This window comes from Oncorhynchus masou, chromosome 21 (assembly GCF_036934945.1).
Source record: "Oncorhynchus masou masou isolate Uvic2021 chromosome 21, UVic_Omas_1.1, whole genome shotgun sequence".
In the NCBI taxonomy this organism is placed as follows: domain Eukaryota; kingdom Metazoa; phylum Chordata; class Actinopteri; order Salmoniformes; family Salmonidae; genus Oncorhynchus; species Oncorhynchus masou.
This window is the reverse complement of record NC_088232.1, coordinates 41,516,804-41,540,994: the sequence shown is the minus strand read 5'-3', so window position 1 is coordinate 41,540,994 and position 24,191 is coordinate 41,516,804. Positions and strand designations below refer to the sequence as shown.

At 44.3% G+C, this 24,191-nt stretch overlaps 1 protein-coding gene across 2 annotated transcripts in view; it reads right to left on the bottom strand.

The window, feature by feature from the left end:
* The window catches only part of LOC135508362 (peroxidasin-like), an 84,870-nt gene that overhangs the window by 45,058 nt on the left and 15,621 nt on the right, over positions 1-24,191 (bottom strand). Inside the window, exons 2-6 of one of the 2 annotated variants that reach the window (XM_064928490.1) lie at positions 15,836-15,907; positions 13,677-13,748; positions 6,851-6,922; positions 3,810-3,881; positions 1,278-1,349 (exon numbers count right to left, since the gene is read on the bottom strand). In XM_064928490.1, the coding sequence (XP_064784562.1) occupies positions 1,278-1,349; positions 3,810-3,881; positions 6,851-6,922; positions 13,677-13,748; positions 15,836-15,907 (360 nt within the window). The remainder of the gene's footprint in view (positions 1-1,277; positions 1,350-3,809; positions 3,882-6,850; positions 6,923-13,676; positions 13,749-15,835; positions 15,908-24,191) is intronic. The other variant, XM_064928491.1, reaches the window with a different exon arrangement.

Below are 24,191 nucleotides of genomic sequence, written 5' to 3'. Positions count from 1 at the left end.
CACTGATCCTAATGTACTGCCTGTCCACTGAACCTAATGTACTGCCTGTCCACTGATCCTAATGTACTGCCTGTCCACTGATCCTAATGTACTGCCTGTCCACTGATCCTAATGTACTGCCTGTCCACTGAACTTAAAGTACTGCCTGTCCACTGAACCTAATGTACTGCCTGTCCACTGATCCTAATGTACTGCCTGTCCACTGATCCTAATGTACTGCCTGTCCGCTGATCCTAATGAACTGCCTGTCCACTGAACCTAATGTACTGCCTGTCCACTGAACCTAATGTACTGCCTGTCCACTGATCCTAATGTACTGCCTGTCCACTGATCCTAATGTACTGCCTGTCCACTGAACCTAATGTACTGCCTGTCCACTGATCCTAATGTACTGCCTGTCCACTGATCCTAATGTACTGCCTGTCCACTGATCCTAATGAACTGCCTGTCCACTGATCCTAATGAACTGCCTGTCCACTGATCCTAATGTACTGCCTGTCCACTGATCCTAATGTACTGCCTGTCCACTGAACCTAATGTACTGCCTGTCCACTGATCCTAATGTACTGCCTGTCCACTGATCCTAATGTACTGCCTGTCCACTGATCCTAATGTACTGCCTGTCCACTGATCCTAATGTACTGCCTGTCCACTGATCCTAATGAACTGTCTGTCCACTGATCCTAATGTACTGCCTGTCCACTGATCCTAATGTACTGCCTGTCCACTGATCCTAATGTACTGCCTGTCCGCTGATCCTAATGAACTGCCTGTCCGCTGATCCTAATGAACTGCCTGTCCACTGATCCTAATGTACTGCCTGTCCACTGATCCTAATGTACTGCCTGTCCACTGATCCTAATGTACTGCCTGTCCACTGATCCTAATGTACTGCCTGTCCGCTGATCCTAATGAACTGCCTGTCCGCTGATCCTAATGTCCGCTCTCTCACAGCCAAAGCCAAGGATGTTCAAATCTTACCTTGGGAGGTCCAAAGTACTGCTTTTTTCTGTTCTGCTTGATAATTCATTGCACCCAACCGGTGTCATCGGTTTAAATCAGTCCATGATTAGAGGGGAAGACAAAAAAAAGCAATGGAATTGGCTTCGTGGTCCAGATTTGAATTTGATGGGTCTAGACAGAGAGGTGTACTGTCGAAACACGGCTCGTATTCTCCCCCCTGAAACCTCTGTGTAATGGAAGTCAAATGTTGGTGGATAAGCATTCTCAGACAACACAATAGCTGCCCTGTGCATGCACCTTGTCAGTGAACTTACAGTCTCTTCATGGACTGGAGATGGGAGAAGGTCCCCAGCACGAGATGGGTAATTCTGTTGTTGTGCAAAAACCTGCAGGAGAAAAAGAGAGAGGGACAGACACAGATAATCAGATAAAGTCATAGATAATTATAGACTTCATGCTGTGTGTAACGTGTACATCTGACAGACTGTTGAGGAGGTTGACAGGGGTTGAGCTCTAAAGGGATTGATCTCTATGCATCATGCCTATAGCTACAGCATATCACAGTGTCAACAAGCACATAAGGTTAGTGACTCATGAGTAATGTGTATATTTACTATGGATTGCTTGAGCTTACTACTTTGACATTACTTCGAGACATTACTTATAGCATCAGACCCTTTGATGTAGGCCCGCAGGCTCATATTGGGAGCCATATGTTTTTTGGAAGACGGTCATTTGACGATTTTATATCATCATTATTTTGATCTGGGTTAAGAAATATGATCAGTTTACTACACATGACACATGATCAAGGCTCCCGTCCATGACCCCTTCCTTTACAACCATACAACCATCTTACAGGAAGATTACATTCTGGATCGAAAACAGATCAATTCATAAATAAAGCTATGTTTATGGAAACATTTTCCCCAAACAACGCCAACAAACCTCCGTTTTTTTTAAAAATACCCCCTTTTCTCCCCAATTTCGTGGTATCCAATTGTTAGTAATTACTATCTTGTGTCATCGCTACAACATACGGGCTCAGGAGAGACAAAGGTCGAAAGCCATGTGAACTCCAAAACACAACCCAACCAAGCCGCACTGCTTCTTAACACAGCGCGCCTCCAACCCGGAAGCCAGCCACACCAATGTGTTGGAGGAAACACCATGCACCATGCACCTGGCTGCGCCCGGCCAGCCACAGGAGTCGCTGGTGCGCGATGAGACAAGGATATCCCTACCGGCCAAACCCTCCCTAACCCGGACGACGCTAGGCCAATTGTGTGTCACCCCACGGACCTCCCGGTCGCGGCCGGCTGCGACAGAGCATGGGCACCAACCCAGAGTCTCTGGTGGCCCAGCTAGCGCTGCGATGCAGTGCCCTAGACCACTGCACCACCCGGGAGGCCCAAACCTCCATATTTGTTAGCAATCACCATAAATCAAGAGAAACAACAAGACGTTTTCCTTCTTATTCTTTTCTTCAATCCACAGGAAATAGATACATCTTCCAGACTTGTCTTGTCCATGAACTAGCGAGACTGGGCAATCTGTTTTCATGGAGATCTTCCCCTACAAACGTTCCAGAATCAGTGCACCTGGGAATTCCTTCCCCTTTTCCATCCGTGTGCAGGCGGCTCCTCTCCCTCTCTGGGGAGGGTTGGGAACGTGTGTGGCAGGATTCCAGGTGTAGCCAATAAACACGGAGAGAAGGAGGAATTCAGATCTGGCGTGAAAGCTTGAAAACAGAGGCCAGCCGGCCGGTCAGCCAGCCATCCAGCCAGCCATCCATCCATCCATCTATCCATCCATCCATCCATATGGCAGAAGGTCCAGGTCCAGTGGGGTAGCAACAGTCTGACACAGTTCACTGAATGTCAACACCCACTATATTCATCCACTGAATCTACTGCTACTTCAATAATACAGTTGTTTTATTTCATTTGTCCCCTCATAGTGTTCCTTTATTTCTCGTAAATCCCCCTTATGTTGTGTCACGAGAGTTGATATCTCTCCAGACACACGGCACAGGTGTTATCAGTGGACCGTCTGGCCCTGTAGGGTAACCAGCTGACCTGGGCTCTCAACTTCTGTCTTACACAGCACATAGAGGTCTGATAAGTCAGTGGAGAACACACACGCACACAGACCTCTGAAGTCGTAACAGGTTGTGGGCCCTTTCAGAATACCTATGAGAAGGACCCTGAGTTTTTCCTGAACATATGTCAGGAATCTGAGTTTGAACGGTTGGGAGGAGTACCAGACAGACTGCAGAGTGAGGGCTCTGGGAAAATACAGCCAAACACATGCGCTGGGCACATTTATCCCTGTCCAGTCTGTCCTCATAGCTATTTACCCGTAACAGACAAACAGCTTTAAAAATGGCCTAATAGACCTCAAGAGACTTGCAGAGGAGATTAGCTGTCCCGATGGAGGACGAAGGCATCTCAGAACATTGAAAGGTCATCCAACGGTTGTACTGCTTTGAAAAGCCCCACTTAAAGTCCAGCATCATGATAAACACATAGGGCTCTGTCAGTTGGGAACAGTGCATTCTATTCCCGGTACATTATGTAGTCTATTTTGTGGGGTTTAAAGTATATTTACCAGCATGTGTACGATGTAAAGTCTGTTCTGCACTTAGTGCCCTCTGAAATAAGTCAGCTCATGTAGAAGACTGATGGTGACAAGCACGTACAAGCCACAACAAATCATTATATCATTTGGAGAGTTGTCCTATTGTTTGTTTAAGATGCATCACTCCATCATTTAGAAAAATGAGAAGCGTAGAGTAAGAACGCCACTTGGTATAATAGAGTGAAAGGAGAAGATAGTGGACTTACAGGCGTTCAAGCTTTGGGAGTTGGGTGAAGGATTCCGGTTCTAAGGACTCAATGTTGTTGAAGTGCAGGTACCTGGAAGAGAAAAGATCATTGCCACAGCATAGTATCACCAGATTAGGATGAATCATAACTCAGAACTAATGGCAAGAAACAGCAAGGTTAGACAAATGAAATATGAACTACAATTACTCACTGAACAGTAACTTTTAGGTTCAGCGACATATTTGCTTATTAAAGCAACAGTCAAAGCAAGCAAATGTTGAGCCAAGATGCGCTCATCAGCAATAAAAGACATGATGACGATCTTGTGCAACAGTGGATATAGCACAACATCCACTTACTACACTATAGGTAGACAGGTAGCCTAGCGCTTAAGAGCATTGGGCCAGTAACTGAAAGGTCACTGGTTCGAATCCCCAAATAGGCTCAGTGAAAGATCTGTCATGAGGCACTTGACCCTAATTGCTCTTGTAAGTTGCTCTGCATAAGAGCGTCTGCCATATGACTCATATGTAAAATAAATGCATTAAGACTTTGGCACAGCACACAAGCTTTACTAATAGAGGCCTCAGTTTGACACAGCCAAGGATCTTAGTGAAGGACTTCTGGTTGATATCCAACCTAAGATTTCCTGCATCTGTCTAAAAGAGATAAATTTAGGGTGTTGTCTTCTCTCATCAGAGAGTAGCGGTGTTAAGGCTGGCCAGGGGACGGTCCAAGGACAACATGACACTGGACAGCCAAGAGGAATTACACAGACAACCATATTTAATCTCTGAGAGAGAGGAAGAGAGAAAACTTGGCAACAGACGTATAGCCCTGTAATCACAGCCAGTTGATGTATGTGAGTCACAAACCAGTGATTTAACAACATCAAATGTAAACATGTTAAAGCACAGTGTAATAGAACAAAGCGTTACAAGACATTTCAAGCACCAAATTGAGACTTATTGTGACAAGGAACTATTGTTGATATATGTTGAAGAGGAGCAGAAACGTGCTTACTGTACATTTCTACTCATGTTCTGTATTCTCTTGGGCATTAAGTTACTTTCTAGGCATGTTCCAATTTAACATATTCAACAACAAGCCAAAATGCTTGTAAAAATCCTCTCATTTATTCAGCAGGGGAACGAAGGACATTAAATCCGAGACTGGCGATACTTTAAAGAACTGTTTATTCCCTCCCAACCTAACCTACGGCTTGAATAGCATATTTGAAGACCAACAGAATAGCAGAGGGCCATTAAAGTGGTTCAGAACTTATCACCCACACATAAGACCCCTCATTACTGTATCAAAACTCAAGCCTGGACTTTGATTTGGTTTTGCTTCATGAATAGTCATTTGTTCAGTGGCTATGCATGTGGTTATGGAGGGACAAACAGCCACAAGGCCTTTCCCTAGGATCAACCACCACCATCGGCTGTGAGGGGGAAGATACATGTTAGACATTTTTCTTCTGGTGTAGTTTAGACACAAACGGCCTACATGGAGGACATGACTTTACTAAATATAGTATCCAGTAATATCAACCCTTTTTAGACTGATGTCAGTGTACCTCTATAAGATTGACATATGAAGGCAACTTGATGTTTTATTTATTCCACCTTTATTTAACCAGGTAGGCTAGTTGAGAACAAGCTCTCATTCGCAACTGCGACCTGGCATGTGATATATATAGCTTCCCAGAAGGATTAGTGTTAACCAACAATAGTAGATTCACTGAGTGCAGCCTTTTCCAACAGTTGAATGAATTTTGGCATCTACTATTGGCTGAAAGAAGGCCATTTCAGTTCAATGACATTGGTGGTCTATGTGTGACAATAATCAGATGTGATCCTCTATACACGTTTATATCTTACTCTGCATGGACAGTTTGCTTTGTTGGAAGTTTTGTATGAGCCTTGGTCATACACTCCTAACGTTCACCGGACACATTTCACAAATCATAAAATCGTTACATCAATAAAGAGTTTAAAATATAATAATAATTGAAATTAATCTATTTTTTGGAATGTTTTGAACATTTTCAACAAGGTTGCAAGTTCAAATCCCCGACCTGACAAGGTACAAATCTGTCGTTCTGCCCCTGAACAGGCAGTTAATCCACTGTTCCTAGGCCCTCATTGAAAATAAGAACTTGTTCTTAACTGACTTGTCTAGTTAAATAAAGGTAAAATAAATAAAAAATAAACATATTCAAGTCATTAAGATGACATGCAATTTGGTAAAGGTGTTATAATGATAGCTTAAGGTCACATTTATATAGATTTTTATATTTATATATATATGTTTGAGCCACCCTTTCTCATGCTGATACTGAAAGTATGTCTCACAAGCACATGTGATAACAACATGGTGACATCTACCACTCTGCTTGGAAATGCGTGGGGCCCCTCTATGAAATAACAGAACTAGCGCATAATACAACTAGATTGACAAACGCAACTAAAGTCAAAAGTGAGACAAGTAGTCAGTGTACAGTAGTCCCCACAGAGGATGTAAGACACACAAAGAAGGGCAAGCTGTGTATGGGGCAAGCAGGAGCTGGATCTGTAGTCTGAAGCACATGAAGCCAAGGCCTGCTTGAGTCTGCATCTGCTTAGCTCCAGTACGGCTTGGGTAAGGCAGGGCAGGGGAGGGGCAGAGCAGGGGAGGGTCAGGACAGGGGCAAGGCAGGCACGGGGCAGGGCAGGAGCAAGGCAGTGGCAGGCGAGGGGCAGGGCAGGGCAGGACAGAGGCAGGGCTGGTGCAGGGCTGGGGATCTCATGCTCTAGCTTTATGCATTAGGACCGAGTGACACACATCCATTGTCGTGACAATGAGACATGCTACTCATGCAGGAGTTCATAAGGTCAGCGCAACATACAAGGGTGAGTGCATACACGGCATGCATAGTGGCTGTATGACAGTGGGGGCTTGGGGGGTCGCAAGGAGGACGTTTGGACAGACGGACAGATCAGATATGAAGGTGCAGAGGGGAAGGGGAGGAAGAGGTTGAGTAGGAGGAAGAGGAGGACGAGGAGGTGGTCACTTACAGTTGCTCTAGAGAGACAAGTCCCTTAAATGCTTGTCTGTCAATTGATTGGATTTCATTCTTGTACAAATAGCTGAAAGGAAAAATAATCAGTAACATTAGTCAAACACACAGCGGATCAAATTAATTCTCTCTAGTTCCTAAGAAAATGACAGAATGTCATAGCTCAATAGTTACTGTGTGACAGTAAAACCAACGTAATGGGATCAATATTTTAAAAACTCTGTTTTCACAATACATGAACAACAGCTACAGTATATCACTGCACGGCTGCACCTTTACCTAGATGACAAATGTAAAGCAGCTGATGCACAATGTGCAGAGCTGAGCAAAATGTGAGTAATGTTTGAAAAGCCCTTCATAAATAAAGTTATTGCTGTTTGTTACCAAAAGAGACTCACAGCTCAAATCCCAAAGATGGTCAATGTTGTCAATGTCAATACATAAAAATAAAATGCTCATCATAACTTGCATAACATACATGTACAAAAATACATCACAAAAAGAAAAGTGTGTATGTAAACAAGTCTGAACAGATAGAATAGACAGTATGACAGAGGGTCGCTGGGTTCCTCAAAGTTCATTGACATCTTCCAAAAAACACTGTAATGTTCCAGAACATTGAAAGAAAAACATCACATGACATGTCTGTGTTTTCCCTCCCTCTAACATGACAGAGAGATGTGACACTAAAATAGCAATGGCTTAGGGCAATCTTCCCTTTCATCCTCTACTCATCTCCAGTTCCATTACATTGATGGTTAGTTGATGAGAAATTCACATGCTCTCAGCAAATATGACGTAATGTGGGCCTATGGAAAAATAAACTGCTCCACTTACTCCATCTTCCTCTATCAGCGCTCTCACGTCACTCAGAGAGCATATTTTCCTTACTAAGCGTTATGTCAACAAGGATCATGAGGCAAGTTGAACATACATATTGTCAAAGAGTGTTCAACTGAGTAGGCCTACAGTTATTGGTGAGACTAAAAGAATCATGCAGCTCCACAGCCAAAGCACTGTGGACTTGTTGCTGTAACACTACGGAGTCTAGCTCAATGTTTAGCTTATCTTGGTTTACAGGGAGCGTGTGTGGAGAGCTTCAAGTTCCTCTGTGTTCATATCACTAAGGACCTATCATGGTGCAAACACACCCACACAGTCATGAAGAAGGCACGACAACGCCTCTTCCCCCTCAGGAGGCTGAAAAGACTTGGCCTGGGTCCTCAGATCCTCTAAAAGTTCTACAGCTGCATCATTGTGAGTATCTTGACTGGCTGCATCACCAGTGATATAGCAGCTGCTTGACATCCGACTGTCAGGCGCTACAGAGGGTAGTGCATACCAGAGGAGGCTGGTGGGGGGAGCTATAGGAGGACAGGCTCATTGTAATGACTGGAATGTAATAAGTGGAACGGTATCAAACATACAGTACCATTCAAAAGTTTGGACCAACCTAGTCATTCAAGGGATTTTCTTTATTTTTACTCTTGTCTACATTGTAGAATAATAGTGAAGACATCAGAACTATGAAATAACACATATGGAATCATGTTTTAACCAAAAAAGTGTTAAACAAATCAAAATATATTTTATATTTGAGGTTCTTCAAAGTAGCCACCCTTTGCCATGTGGAATTGAAGATAAGTGAGACTGGAGTTGCTGGGCAGGGGATAGGATGTTGGTCAAAGATAAAAAATAAAACAAATAAAACATAACAAAAAATGAGTTTGAATGACACTGACGGGTAGTGTTGTTACAGCTAATGCCAATTTGCCTGAGACTGATGCCGTGCTGGTGTTTGTACACATGCATATACACACACTCTCATTCAAATGCACACATGTGCACATACACGGACACACACACACATGTAAATAGTGCAATACATGCACTCAAACATATTCAGTTGGCCTTGCAGTTATGATTTTTGTTGTCCTTGATGTCTTGTTTTTTTACATTGTTGTTTTCTGTTTTCCTTTGTCTTTCTCTTTAGTTTATTTTGTTGGTTGTTGGTGCATGGGGGGGGGGTCTTCGGGGTGGGGAATGGATTTTTTTCTCCATATTTTTTTCTAGGGGTGGACTGTGGGGGGTATCTTGGAGGGCTGGTGACCTGGCGGTTGGGAGCTTGGGCCGGTGGCTGATGGATCGCTGGTTCGGGTCCCTGTTTTTGACCTGGGAGATCTGTCAACATGCCCTTGAGCAGGACATTGACCCTGGTTGCATCTGTGTTTATATTGTATACTGCAAGTATATTGTATGTTTTAAATATTCAATAAACAATAAATAATACAAAAGAAATGTTCAGAAGAGACTGCGTGTGTCACGACTTGCCTCTCCTTGTTCGGGCGGTGCTCGGCGTTCGACGTCACCGGTCTTCTAGCCATCATTCATCCATTTTTCATTTTCCATTGGTTTTGTCTTGTCTTCCCACACACCTGTTTTCAATCCCATTCATTACCTGTTGTGTATTTAACCCTCTGTTTCCCCTCATGTCTTTGTCAGAGATTGTTTATCGTCAGTGTAGTGTTTTTTGTATAGGTGCGCGACGGGTCTTCGTACCCATATTTGTTTATGTTCATTTTTCTATTTAGTGTTATGGAGCATGATACTTGGACATTATTAAAAGACTCCATTTTACACTCCGTTTGACTCTCCTGCGCCTGACTTTCCTGCCACCTAAACACATATTTCTGACAGCGTGAATCAAATTGCTGCAAAGAAACCATTACTAAAGGACAGCAATAATAAGAAGAGACTTAATTTGGCAGAAGAAAATACGAGCAATGGACATTAGACGAGTGGAAACCTGTCCTTTGGTCTGATGAGTCCAAATTTGAGATTTTTGCTTCCAGCCGCTTGCGTCTTTGTGAGACGCAGAGTAGGTGAATGGATCATCTCCGCATGTGTGATTCCCACCGTGAAGCATGGAGGAGGAGGTGGAATTGTGTGGGGGAGCTTTGCTGGTGACACTGTTGGTGATTTATTTAGAATTCAAGGCACACTTAACCAGCATGGCTACCACTGCATTCTGCAGCGATAAGCCATCCCATCTGGTTTGCGCTTAGTGGGACTATCATTTGTTTTTCAACAGGACAATGTCCCAACACACCTCCAGGGTGTGTAAGGGTTATTTGACCAAGAAGGAGAGTGATAGAGTGCTGCATCAGATGACCTGGCCTCCACAATCACCAACCTCAACCCATTTGGGATGAGTTGGACCGCAGAGTGAAGGAAAAGCAACCAACAAGTGCTCAGCATATGTGGGAAGTCCTTAAAGACTGTTGGAAAAACATCCCAGGTGAAGCTGGTTGAGAGAATGCCAAGAGTGTGCAAGGCTGTCATCAAGGCAAAGGATGGCTACTTTGAAGAACCTCAAATATAAAATATATTTTGATTTGTTTAACACTTTTTTGGTTAAAACATGATTCCATATGTGTTATTTCATAGTTCTGATGTCTTCACTATTATTCTACAATGTAGAAAATAGTACAAATAAAGAAAAACCCTTGAATGAGGATGTGTGTCAAAACTTTTGACTGGTACTGTATGTAAATCATGTTTGACTCCAACCCATTTCTCCCACCAGCCTCCTCTGGTGCTTAAGAACTCGTACATCCCTGGGGCTGAGCTCCCTGCCATCCAGGACCTCTATACCAGGCGGTGTCAGAAGAAGGCCTTAAAAATGTCAGTCTCAAGCCACCCAAGTCATAGACTGTTCTCTCTGCTACCACACCAGAGCGCCAAATCTGGGACCAAAAGTCTCCTGAATAGGGTCTACCTCCAAGTCACAAAACTGCTGAACAGTTAATCAAATGGCTACCCGGACTATTTGCATTGACCTCCTTTCCATTGCTTTAACTCTCTTGCACTGGACTTGACCCACCCACCCACGCACACACACAAACACACACAGACACAAACACACACAAAACTTACACTCATATGCATTCTGATGTCAAAGATACACACACACAGACACAAACACACACTACATATGCTCACACACACAAAACTTACACTCACATGCATACTGATGTCAAAGATACACACACACACACACACACACACACACACACACACACACACACACACACACACACACACACACACACACACACACACACACACACACACACACACACACACACACACACACACACACACACCCCGCTGCTACTCTTTTATATATCCTGACTGCCTAGTCACTTCACCCCTACGTACTACATGTGCACATTACCTAAACTACCTCATACCCCTACACCGTGACTCTGTACTGGTATTCCCTGTATATAGCCTCGATATTTTAATTTTATTGTTACTATTTCCTTTTTTAGCAAATTTCTCTTACTTTTTAACTCTGCATTGTTGGGAAAGGGCTCGCAGGTAAGAATTTCACGATAAGTTCTACACTTGTTGTATTCGTCGCATGTGACGAATAGAATTTGATTTGATTCGACTTGATTTGTGTGTGAGAGATTGTGCTGAGGCCTGGAAGTGTGGGGTCTGCGTGGGAAACCGGATGGATTCGGAAGCTGTGGGGTCAACTCTCAAGGGGAAGAATACTGAGATCTCTTGCTTGAATAACCCCAAAGCTTCTGTGACCTCGTACTCACACAGTTCAATTAGAACTCAACTGACCCGCCATTTTGTAGAAAAAGAGGAGGAAGGTTAGCTGCTAAGGTACACAATAGTACATTTTGGTAGAAAGAAGCTGCTAAGGTACACAATAGTACATTTTGGTAGAAAGAAGCTGCTAAGGTACACAATCGTACATTTTGGTAGACAGAAGCTGCTAAGGTACACAATAGTACATTTTGGTAGACAGAAGCTGCTAAGGTACACAATAGTACATTTTGGTAGACAGAAGCTGCTAAGGTACACAATAGTACATTTTGGTAGACAGAAAGTTCTCTTTGGTAAAAGAGAAATTGGTCATCAAATATAATGAATTAAAATGCCTTTATTTGTTCAATGGAAACAAAGTGAAAAGATTTCCGCCATTTGACTCTGACTGTACACCCACACACGTGTTGTGAAACAGAAGGAGATAGACATTTCTCCTCACCGACAATTACAAAATACTGAGAAGAACACAAGGCCTGTGAAGTAATCTCTGTTCTTGGCCATCTAATGACATTTCTAACTATGCAACCTGACAAAATACCAGCCTAAAACTCAATCAGAGCTCCACAGAACAAAAACAAAAACAACAGCAACAGAAACCACAACAAACCACAACAGGATATGTGGATTTAGATAAGATATCAGTAGGGCCCTGAGTACCTCCTGACCATGTGAAGAAACTCAGAGCCCTGGTAAGGCTATAGCCTAAAGATCACATATGGGGGAAAGGAGGTGCGATAGACTAGTGTCCTTCAAGGGGGTGTACTTGTACATCAAGTTGCCTCACGCTACAGTAATAGGAGATAGGCTCCTGGTTCCTATGAGCCGTTCCGGCTGGTACAAGCCAAGACTACCTACTTCTAGATCAAATCAGATGGTCAGAAAAATACTTCTTGCATTAGTCATCATTACCATGAACCATATTCCAGTAACACTCGACCCATTGACCGAGAGCTAACCCTAAAAGGGGCTGTACAGACTTCTGTCAGGTCATACAGTGGAGGGGGCTTTACTAGGGACCAAGCGAAAGAGGTACTATCTCCCAGGTTATAAGGGCAGGGTGAGGGGGGCCGGGGGGGGGGTAACTCTGGTGAAGAGGGACAGGGCATTCTAATTAAAACTAACTAAGTCACAGGAGTCACCCACACTACAGCATGCAGAGAGGAGAGGGATGTGTGTGTGTATATGTGTGGGTATGTGTGTGTGACTGACACATACCCAGCTTTCCCCTCCTCCTCTACAGTAGTTGACAAGCTAGCATCAGAAACATTGTTTGTCTGACATGTTTGAGGTGACTAAGCAGAACTGTGACCATCATATTATCTACAAAAAAATACTTTACAAAACAGATGGTACCGATGGTAGTTTTGGACATGCTATGCATGCATTCTACAGTATTATATATATAAGTATCTACTATACACACACCAAATTAGGCCCTGACCTCATTAGTCTGTCTCAAGTTATTCTCATGAATGTATCCATCATCAGGTATGAGTAAAGACAAAGAAGTGATCCACAGAACAACCAACCAAAAACGTCAGCCTGGTGAGTTATCTGACCCAGGGCCAAGTAGAGGAGGAGAGGAGAAGGTTCATTGAGGGGAATGCAGGGGGTATATGAGACTGAGTAGGTGGGGAGACGAGAGAGCCAGACATTTCAGGCATATGTACCGTATGTGAATGTAAACACAGACATAGCTGCCTGTCACCACAACTGACAGACGCTGGGGTTATAATAGGCAGTGACTCACAAACACAAGGACTAAACCATACTGCAGCAACCCAAGGCTATGTGGTGCCTGCCTGCTGCTCAAGCCTACCTCTGTTCTCCTTATTGCCTTCAGGTCACCACACGCAGACAGATAAACTCACAGGATTAGATAATGGGGTTCTTTTTTTGTCTTACTTCGTTTCCTGTACCACACTGACACACTTTTTTCTGTTCTGACTAAGCCGTCTAGCAATGTCCAGTTTACAGCCACAGAGTGTGTGTGTGTGTGTTCTGTTTCCAGACACAAGCCCGAGACAGGGTTAGCCATGCTTTATCATCAGCCGACAAGGCGAAGAGTGAAACTTGAACTACAACCTTTTGCCTATTGCCTATCATGTTTCAATGAAACACTGTTTCAATGAAACCAGTCCATCTGCGACTTGACATCCAGAAGGGAATAACATTGACATAAAGGCATAACAACTCACAGATATTTGAGGTTTTCCAGGTCTTCAAAGGCTCCTCTGGGGATCCGTCTGATGTGGTTGTTGTTGAGGAGGCTGTAAAGTCAAGAGAATGGCCATTAATAAAGATCTCACAGTGGACTATCAGACTTACACAAAGTGAATCTGTGCAGACTCGTAGATACTAATTTAAAGTGATCCATGCTGGCCAGTCTAAACACAGTTCATCTTTCAGAGTACATAGTATATGTGAGATCCTTCATCCTTGCCACACTACACTGTAGCTATACTATGAAGCATCTGGTTTGATTCCTACACACGGTCACAATTTGTTTTGCATTTCTAATGGCTTTCAGGTCCATGGGGTATAATCTGGACAAGGATCAATAATGGCTGTCATAGACTTTCTGCAACATAGCAAAATCTTGAGTTGGTGATCCCTTAACTCAATGCCATAGAAAATGCCATTAATGCAAAGAAATAAGTTTGGAAAATAATATGATATGTATAAGCAGAACATTACTTGGGCCAAACGTGCCTCCTAAGTCCTCACCTAGCTCTTTTTTCTGAAAACATTTGGCCTTTCTACTTTCCAACATGGAACCCAAAATGGTTCTACCTGGAACCTAAAGGGTTCTACTTGGAAGCTAAAAGGGTTTTCCTAGGGGAACAGCCAAAGAACCCTTTTGGAACCCTTTTTTCTAAGTGTAGGTACAGTCTGTCAGAGGCCAAGCAGAAAAAGACAGGCAGCAGGCCCCAGGCTGCAGTCTTTCCTTCACATATGAGCCAGGCATCTATTTCTGTCTGCCTGAGACACTAATATTGAACTGTCTCCCAGCAGGCTTCAGACACGATGCTATTTATCAGTCTGTAAGACAGAGGTGAAAGCCGTGAAATATGGAACTCCACAGACAACATGGCTAGCAGGTGGTCTGCTACTGTAGGAACATCTCATCTGAGCTTTCTCTGCTTTGACATTACCTTCCCTACCCTTCATATTCAGAGGCACTAGGCTCATTGGCTGATTCCTGACACATGGCTGGCTGTAGACTAGCAGGCTGGCAGGGCTGACACATGGCTGGCTGTAGACTAGCAGGCTGGCAGGGCTGACACAAGCAGGGCTGGCAGGGCTGACACATGGCTGGCTGGCTGGCAGGGCTGACACATGGCTGGCTGTAGACTAGCAGGCTGGCAGGGCTGACACATGGCTGGCTGTAGACTAGCAGGCTGGCAGGGCTGACACATGGCTGGCTGTAGACTAGCAGGCTGGCAGGGCTGACACATGGCTGGCTGTAGACTAGCAGAGCTGACACATGGCTGGCTGTAGACTAGCAGGCTGGCAGGGCTGACACATGGCTGGCTGTAGACTAGCAGGCTGGCAGGGCTGACACATGATAGATGGCTGGGAGATTGAAGGGGAAAAATACATTCCTACCAGATTATGAGGTAACCTACATGTGTGAAACCACAGCAGAATAGAGAGCGAGAATTTGCCCCTCGGTGTCTTTGTTTGTGGACTGACTGACTGTATGCAAGATTGCAGGACTTTCCAGGGGAAACTAATGCTGTGACGTGTTTCCGAGTCTTGGGACAAAAGATATACAAAGAGAACTGGGTGCTTCTGGGAAGAGATGGGGCTAACAGGAGTAGTCGACTCCTGATGAGTGCCGATTGCATTAGTGTATATTTGAACGCTCAGTTTAAACACATTTGCAGTGAGTTCTCCAGGACCAATTAAATGACAATCTCTTCAATTGCTGAGTATGTAGGGGAAAGACGGAGGAGGGAAGAAGAAGGAAGAAGGGAGGAGAGGAGGGAGGAGAGGAGGGAGGAAGGAGGAAGAAGGGAGGAGAGGAGGGAGGAAGGAGGAAGAAGGGAGGAGAGGAGGGAGGAAGGAGGAAGAAGGGAGGAGAGGAGGGAGGAAGGAAGGAGGAAGAAGGGAGGAGAGGAGGGAGGAAGGAAGGAGGAAGAAGGGAGGAGAGGAGGGAGGAAGGAGGAAGTAGGGAGGAGAGGAGGGAGGAAGGAAGGAGGAAGAAGGGAGGAGAGGAGGGAGGAAGGAAGGAGGAAGAAGGGAGGAGAGGAGGGAGGAAGGAGGAAGAAGGGAGGAGAGGAGAGAGGAAGGATGAAGAAGGAAGGAGAGGAGGGAGGAAGGAGGAAGAAGGGAGGAGAGGAGGGAGACTTACAGTGTGTTGAGGTTCTTTAGCCGTCTGAAGGAGCCGGGCTGCAAGTCCTTGATTTTGTTGAACCTCAGGTCTCTATGGAGGGAAAAACAGGAAGGACACAGTCATTAACAACACCGGGGCAATCGAGTCTGTCAAACCAATCATTACCATGACACATATTAATGTCTATGAGGAAACAGGCTGGTACAATGAGTACAGTACACCGTACACACACAGTATGTTTCCAAATCACTTAGGAATCTCTTAGGAATCACTTTTCATTATAAAGGACGAATAATAGCCACATTATTCATATCACAGGAATGCCATTTATCAGGCTTTAACCAGTGGCACATTGGATAGGTTTACCTAACATTTCCCGAAAGATAACAATTAAGAGAAATGAGGGAGTTTAGTAGCTTATCACTTTATTTTGAACCTCTCACTGTAAAGGCTTAGAGACAATATCATGTCATGCCATTAACCACTCACACCCATTATGACACATGACAGCATGATAGGCCTATAACACCTAACTAAAATACTGTGGAATTTAGAGCTAGACGCACGTCATCTAATTCAGTGAAATGTGAACATTTCTAAACAATGAAGTTACTTGTGGATCTTAGCCTCTAAGTCATTTGACCTTCAACAAAGAGCAGATAGCCTCGCTGTAAAGGCCAACAACAAAGACCATAACAACCACAGTCCACAAGCCTCTGACTCAACATGGCTTGATGAGAGAACTAGGAGACATAGTCCAGCCACATGTCAAGACAAGACAGTGTTGGAGTTAAAACACAGATAGGCTTTATCTCAATGGTTAGGAGAGGGAATCCTAGATCAAGCACCCTGCTACCCAGATTCAACTATAATTAATATAATTCAGTCTCATCAGCTACTCTGGACTGACCTTAACATTCCCTGACTGACTCCAGGTCACAATACGCCCCCAAGCTCCGCTAGCAGAGAGATACCAGTTAGACTTTGGCCAGACACTGTCAAGTGATTCCAGTGATGATTCCTGTAGGTGTTGCTGAGTGGATAACTGGGAGTAAAGTCAAGGGTTTGGGATAGAATACGCTGATAAAGGATTTGAAGAATTCAAACTGTATTTCTTCGACACCAGTAAAGATGTGTGTTCCATGTCTATTCTCTTTCCCCTTTGTTGACGTGGCGTTCTCTATGACAGTCTACTTTTCAGCGCTGTGAATTCCATCTGGAACATGGGTTCTTATTCACTTTCTGGTCTGTATTTGCTTTGTATTAATGTTGCCTAGTTACCACATGCACAACAGTCACTGAGGGCCAAATCATAAAAACTGGACATTCCAGAATGTCTTACTTTCTCATGTTTCTGTGAAAATGTCAGCCAAAAAACAAAGCCACCTGATTTCATAGCCCGTGAAATGTTTATTGTTCACTCACTCTGTAAAATCCCTGCATGTGGATCCAACTACAGAGCCCAGCTTTTCATATACTCACATCCCTTCATATAGGAGCTTCAACAAAGGCTGAGTGCACCACTGGTTAGAGCAGGAAGAGCAGGAAGCCAGCTGAGCGCCATTCACTGTCTGTATCAATATCAGAAACACTGCTCTGATATCCTACCATCTACAGGCCCCAAACCTCAACAGAAGTCAAGTTACATAACATTGTTTAATTTGGAGACGTGAGAATTTAGTGGCAACTTATTTCTGTGTATATTGTGTTATTTTAGTCATATTTCAAACTACATAGAATAAGAAATGCAAGCATAACGGACCACATCAAACTCAAAGCAATAATGACAAAAGGACACATTTCAATTGTTTCCAAAACAGCGGTACTTTTCAACAGCTGTACTCTACTTCCTGACAAAATACAACAGCTGTACTCTACTTCCTGACAAAATACAACAGCTGTAGTCTCCTTCCTGACAAAATACAACAGATGCAGTAGAAACTGAGGGTGAAAAATATGTTTTCCATTGTATGAATTCACACTGTAGCAACAAATCTGGTGTTTATAGATGGAAGATAACTGCTGGTGAAGTTGTGTGCCCTGAAGGGGAGACCCATCTTCATTCAAAGACTCATGGAAACTCTTACTGACAGTTGTCCTGCTTTGCGTGGTGTGTTGTTGTCTCTACCTTCCTGCCCTTTGTGCTGTTGTCTGTGGCCAATAATGTTCGTACCATGTTGTGCTGCTGCCATGTTGTGTTGCTACCATGTTGTTGTCATGTTGTGAAGATACCATGCTGCGTTTTCATGTGTTGCTGCCATGCTATGTTGTTGTCTTAGGTCTCTCTTTATTTAATGTTGTGGTGTCTCTCTTGATGTGATGTGTGCTTTGTCCTATATTTTCATTTTATTTGTCATTTTTAATCCCAGCTCCCGTCCTCACAGGAGGCCTTTTGCCTTCTGGTAGGCTGCATTGTAAATAAGAATTTGTTCTTAATTGCCTAGTTAAATAAAGGATAAATAAAGGTGTAAAAAAAATTTTTTTTTTTAAATCACCCAAATCGGTGTCCAAAAATACTGATTTCCGATTGTTATGAAACCTTGAAATCGGCCTTAATTAATCAGCCATTCCGATTAATCGGTCGACCTCTAGTTGAGATATGTCTGTTACATGAACTCTGTGATGCATTTATTTGGGCTGCAATTTCTGAGGCTTGTAACTCTAATGAACTTATCATTCAGCAGTGGTAACTCTGGGTCTTCCTTTCCTGTGATGGTCCTAATGAGAGCCAGTTTTATCATAGCACTTTTTGTGACTGCACTTGAAGAAATGTTGAAAGTTCTTGACATTTTCAGGATTGACTGACTTTCCTGTCTTAAAGTAATGATGGACTGTCATTTCTCTTTGCTTATTTGAGCTGTTCTTGCCATAATATGGTCTATCGTCAGTATACCACCCGTACCTTGTCACAACACAACTGATTGGCTCAAACTCATAAATAGGAAATAAATTCCACAAATTAAATTTAAACAAGGCACACCTTGATTTAAATGCATTCTAGGTGACTACCTCATGAAGCTGGTTGAGAGAATGACAAGACTGTGCAAAGCTGTCATCAAGGCAAAGGGTGGCTACCTTAAAAAAATATTTTTGGTTACTACATGATTCCATGTGTCGCGCCCTGGCCTTAGTCATCTTTGTTTTCTTTATTCTTTTGGTTAGGCCAGGGTGTGACATGGGTGATTTATTGTGTTTCGTCTTGTCTAGGGGTTTATTAGATTAATGGGGTTGTGTTCAGTTTAGTTGTCTAGGTAAGTATATGGTTGCCTAGAGTGGTTCTCAATCAGAGGCAGGTGTTTGTCATTGTCTCTGATTGGGAATCATATTTAGGTGGCCATATTCTTTGGGTATTTTGTGGGTGATTGTTTCCTGTCTTTGTGTTTTCTGCACCAGTTAGGACTGTTTCGGTTTTCAAGTTTTGTATTTGTGTTCATGTTTGAGTTTTCCTATTAAAACCATGGACACTTACCACGCCGCATATTGGTCCTCCGATCCTTCTCGCCTCTCTTCTTCAGACCGTGACAATATGTGTTATTTCATAGTTGTGACGTCTTCACTATTATTCTACAATGAAGAAAATAGTAAAAATAAGGAAAAACCCTCATACGAGGAGGAGTAGTAAGGATCGGAGGACCAATGCGCAGCGTGGTATGTGTTCATGCTCTTTATTAAAACAGAGCAAACACTGAAACAAAACAATAAACGACACGTGAAATAACCAACCGAAACAGTTCCGTGTGGAACACACAGACACAGAAAATAAACACCCACGAAACACAAGTGAGAAAAGGCTACCTAAGTATGATTCTCAATCAGAGACAACTAACAACACCTGCCTCTGATTGAGAACCATACCAGGCCAAACGCAAACACAACAGAGAAAACGGAACATAGACAACCCACCCAACTCACGCCTTGACCATACTAAAACAAAGACAAATCAAAGGAACTAAGGTCAGAACGTGACAAACCCTTGAATGACTAGGTGTCTCCAAACTTTTCACTGGTTCTGTATACAGGATACAACCCTCCACAACATAACCTTCACTTCATCTCCAAACCTACAACCTGATTTTCAAAGGATTTTTAATACCAAAGACTCTTATTTCCAAGCTAACAAACAGAAACCTGAAAACACCATCCAACCTGGAACTGAGTGAGTAATGTTTAGTCTGAAGCTACTTTTAAAGCCATGAAGAAAAGTACATTACAATGATACATTTTACTTTATAAGGACGGAATGCAAAATTAAGGCTTCCAAGCTTGCAAGGAAAGAACATATCTGAATGCAACTTCAATTAGCACTGAGGTGTGAGGTGAGAGGTATCAAAGCCCTTGAGCCCATCAATGGCAGGAGCATTTCACAGCCTATCCCACCAAATGCAGAGACCTTGGAAGCCCCCTCCCGCTGTTCAGAGGTCATTACAATACAGTACCCTCTGCATGTAAAAAATGATATGGCACAAAATGAATACAACAAGAAGCTCCTTATGAAATATCAAAAGACACATTTTGCTGACTATTATAGAAATTGGAACATAACTTAATCTTCCACAGACCATCCCCTGGCATGGCGCACTGCTTTACTAACACACTACCCCTCTGTTAAGGGGGGGTGTTAGCAATGGGTGGAAACTCAGGATATTAAACAATGAGGACTGAGTCAGCCAATATCAACCTGTACAGGTCTGGAACATTAATGGTGCTGGGCAACCCCAAACAGTTTCAGCTGGACTTTAGCATAGTCAAAGACATATCTTAGCTGGATAAGTTATTTTGAGAAAGATACCCTCACCCTGAGCTTGTCAGACCAGACCTCTTCATTATACAACCTCACAAGCGGAAAGTCAACCTCCCAGCACAAAGTACCCCCTCATTGAAATGAAGGATAAATTCACCCAGCTGGAGGTAAGGCAGGTGGAGCTGGAACAGCAGGTGAACACACTCCAGTCAGCACAAAAAATAGTCCAGCTCAACAACACTCCCTCAACCGGACCTGGAGAGATGGAGGTGGAGAGACATATCTGCACCATGGACTGTGGTGAGACAACATCAACAGGAGAAGAGCAGAAGCAGAACAGAGCACTAGAGGAGAGGATCAGAGTGCTGGAGGAGAGGGTGAGAACGATGACGTGTGACAGAGAACAACCCATTAGAGAGCTAGCCACCGCCGCAGAGTAGCCACCAGAACAGCCCACTCCAGACCCTGACCAAAGTCTTGAACACCAGAGCAGAACAGTCCACCCCAGACCCTGACCATAGCCTTGACATCACAGCAGGACAGACAAATGAAGAACCCCGAGCCCAGGGGATTCCACCCCCTTTCAGCCACCCTGATAGTCCTCCTGACAAACCCCCACACCCACTGAGGACATCCTTATGGACTCAAATGGGAAATATATACAAGAAAATAAACTTTTTTCCAAACACACAGTGTCTAAACTCTGATTTCCAAATACCGAGCGAGCCCTAGACCTTCTGTCTGAGGACCAACTAGGGTCACCCAGCCACATAATACTACACACAGGCACAAACAACCTTAGAACACAGCAGGAAAGGGTGGCAACAACACTCGAGCAACAGATCAACAGACACTCTGCCCAGACCAGTGAGACACTCTCCCAGACCTGCGGGTCCCTCCCCCGGACCTACACATAGAAAACCCACACCGAGAGGACCAACATCCAGACTACAGCACCACCAGCCACATCCACACCCCCACCCCAACCAATCAACACTCCCCCAAGTCAACCATGTCCATACCCCATTTAGGCCCCCTCAGATCAGACCTCTGCCCCTCCTGCCCACTCCATGCCCCCCACTCCCTCAAAGAGGCCAGCACTTAGATCTTCTGCACAGATTCTGTCAGACCTGGGCCCTGACAGTAAATCTCAGTAAGACCAAAATAATGTTGTTCCAAAAAAGGTCCAGTTTCCAGGACCACAAATACACATTCCATCTAGAGTACACAAAAAACTATACATAACTCGGGCTAAACATCAGCACCACAGGTAACTTCCACAAAGCTGTAAAGGATCTGAGAGACATGGCACGAAGGCGAGAAGGGCCTTCTACGCCGTCAAAGGGAACATAAAATTTGACATACCAATTAGGATCTGGCTAAAAAAACTTGAATCAGTTATAGAACCTGTTGCCCTTTATGGTTGTGAGGTCTGGGGTCTGCTCACCAACCAAGTATTCACAAAATGGGGCAAACACCAAATTGAGACTCTACATGCAGAATTCTACAAAAAATATCCTCTGTGTACAACGTAGAACACCATACAATGCATGCAGAGCAGAATTAGGCCGATACCCACTAATTATCAAAATCCAGAAAAGAGCCGTTAAATTCTACAACCACCAAAAGGAAGTGATTCCCAAACCTTCCATAACAAAGCCATCACCTACAGAGAGATGAACCTGGAGAAGAGTCCCCTAAACAAGCTGGTCCTGGTGCTCTGTTCACAAACACAAACACACCCCACAGAGCCCCAGGACAGCAGCACAATTAGACCCAACCAAAGCATGAGAAAACAAAAAGATAATTACTTGTCACATTGGAAAGAATTAACAAAAAAACAGAGCAAACCAGAATGCTACTTGGCCCTAAACAGAGAGTACACAGTGGCAGAATACCTGACCACTGTGACTGACCCACACTTAAGGCTCAGTGAGCATAGCCTTGCTATTGAGAAAATCTGCAGGGGGCAGACCTGGCTATGTGCACACTGCCCACAAAATGAGGTGGAAACTGAGCTGCACTTTCTAACCTCTTGCCAAATGTATGACCATACTAGAGACACATATTTCCCTCAGATTACACAGATCCACAAAGAATTTGAAAACAAACCCCATTTTCATAAACTCCTATATCTATTGGGTGAAATACCACAGTGTGCAAATCACAGCAGCAATATTTGTGACCTGTTGTAAATACAACCCATATTCATGTTTATTTATTTTCTCTTTTGTACTTTAACTATTCGTACATAATATGACATTTGAAACGTCTTTATTCTTTTGGACCTTTTGTGAGTGTAATGTTTACTTGTAACGGCGTTCGTCTGTTGAAGGAGAAGCGGACCAAAATGCAGCGTGGTGGTTACTCATGTTCTTTAATGAAAAATGAACTATACATGAAATAACTTACTATACAAAACAACAAACAGAACTTGAAAACCTATACAGCCTATCTGGTGACTACAAACACAGAGACAGGAACAATCACCCACGAAATACTCAAAGAATATGGCTGCCTAAATATGGCTCCCAATCAGAGACAACGATAATCACCTGACTCTGATTGAGAACCGCCTCAGGCAGCCATAGACTATGCTATACACCCCCAAGACAAAACACACCACAAAAAACCCATGTCACACTCTGGCCTGACCAAATAAATGAAGACAAACATAATATATTTCGACCAGGGCGTGACAGAACCCCCCCTAAGGTGCGGACTCCCGGACGCACATCAAAACAATAGGGAGGGTCCGGGTGGGCGTCTGTCCATGGTGGCAGCTCCGGCGCGGGATGTGGACCCCACTCTATCCCTCCTCCTCGCGTCCTAGGATAGTCCACCCTCGCCGCCGACCATGGCCTAGTAGTCCTCACCCAGAACACCACTGGACTGAGGGGCGGCTCGGAACTGAGGGTCAGCTCGGGACTGAGGGGAAGCTCGGGACTGAGGGGCAGCTCGGGACTGAGGGGAAGCTCGGGACTGAGGGGCAGCTCGGGACTGAGGGGAAGCTCGGGACTGAGGGGAAGCTCGGGACTGAGGGGAAGCCCAGCACTGAGAGGAAGCCCAGCACTGAGAGGAAGCCCAGCACTGAGAGGAAGCTCAGCACTGAGAGGAAGCCCAGCACTGAGAGGAAGCTCAGCACTGAGAGGAAGCTCAGGCAGGTAGTTGGATCCGGCAGATCCTGGCTGGCTGGCGGTTCTGGCAGATCCTGGCTGATCTGGAAGAGTCTGGTTGACTGGCGGATCTGGAAGAGTCTGGTTGACTGGCGGATCTGGAAGAGTCTGGTTGACTGGCAGATCTGGAAGAGTCTGGTTGACTGGCAGATCTGGAAGAGTCTGGCTGACTGGCAGATCTGGAAGAGTCTGGCTGACTGGCAGATCTGGAAGAGTCTGGCTGACTGGCGGATCCTGGCAGACTGACGGATCTGGCTGCTCCATGCTGACTGGCGGCTCTGGCTGCTCCATGTAGACTGACAGCTCTGGCGGCTTCTTGCAGACTGGCAGCTCCTTGCAGACTGGCAGTTCTGGCTGCTCCATGCAGACTGACAGCTCAGGCTGCTCCATGCAGGCTGGCAGCTCTGACTGCGCTGAACAGGCAGGAGACTCCAGCAGCGCTGTAGAGGAGGACGGC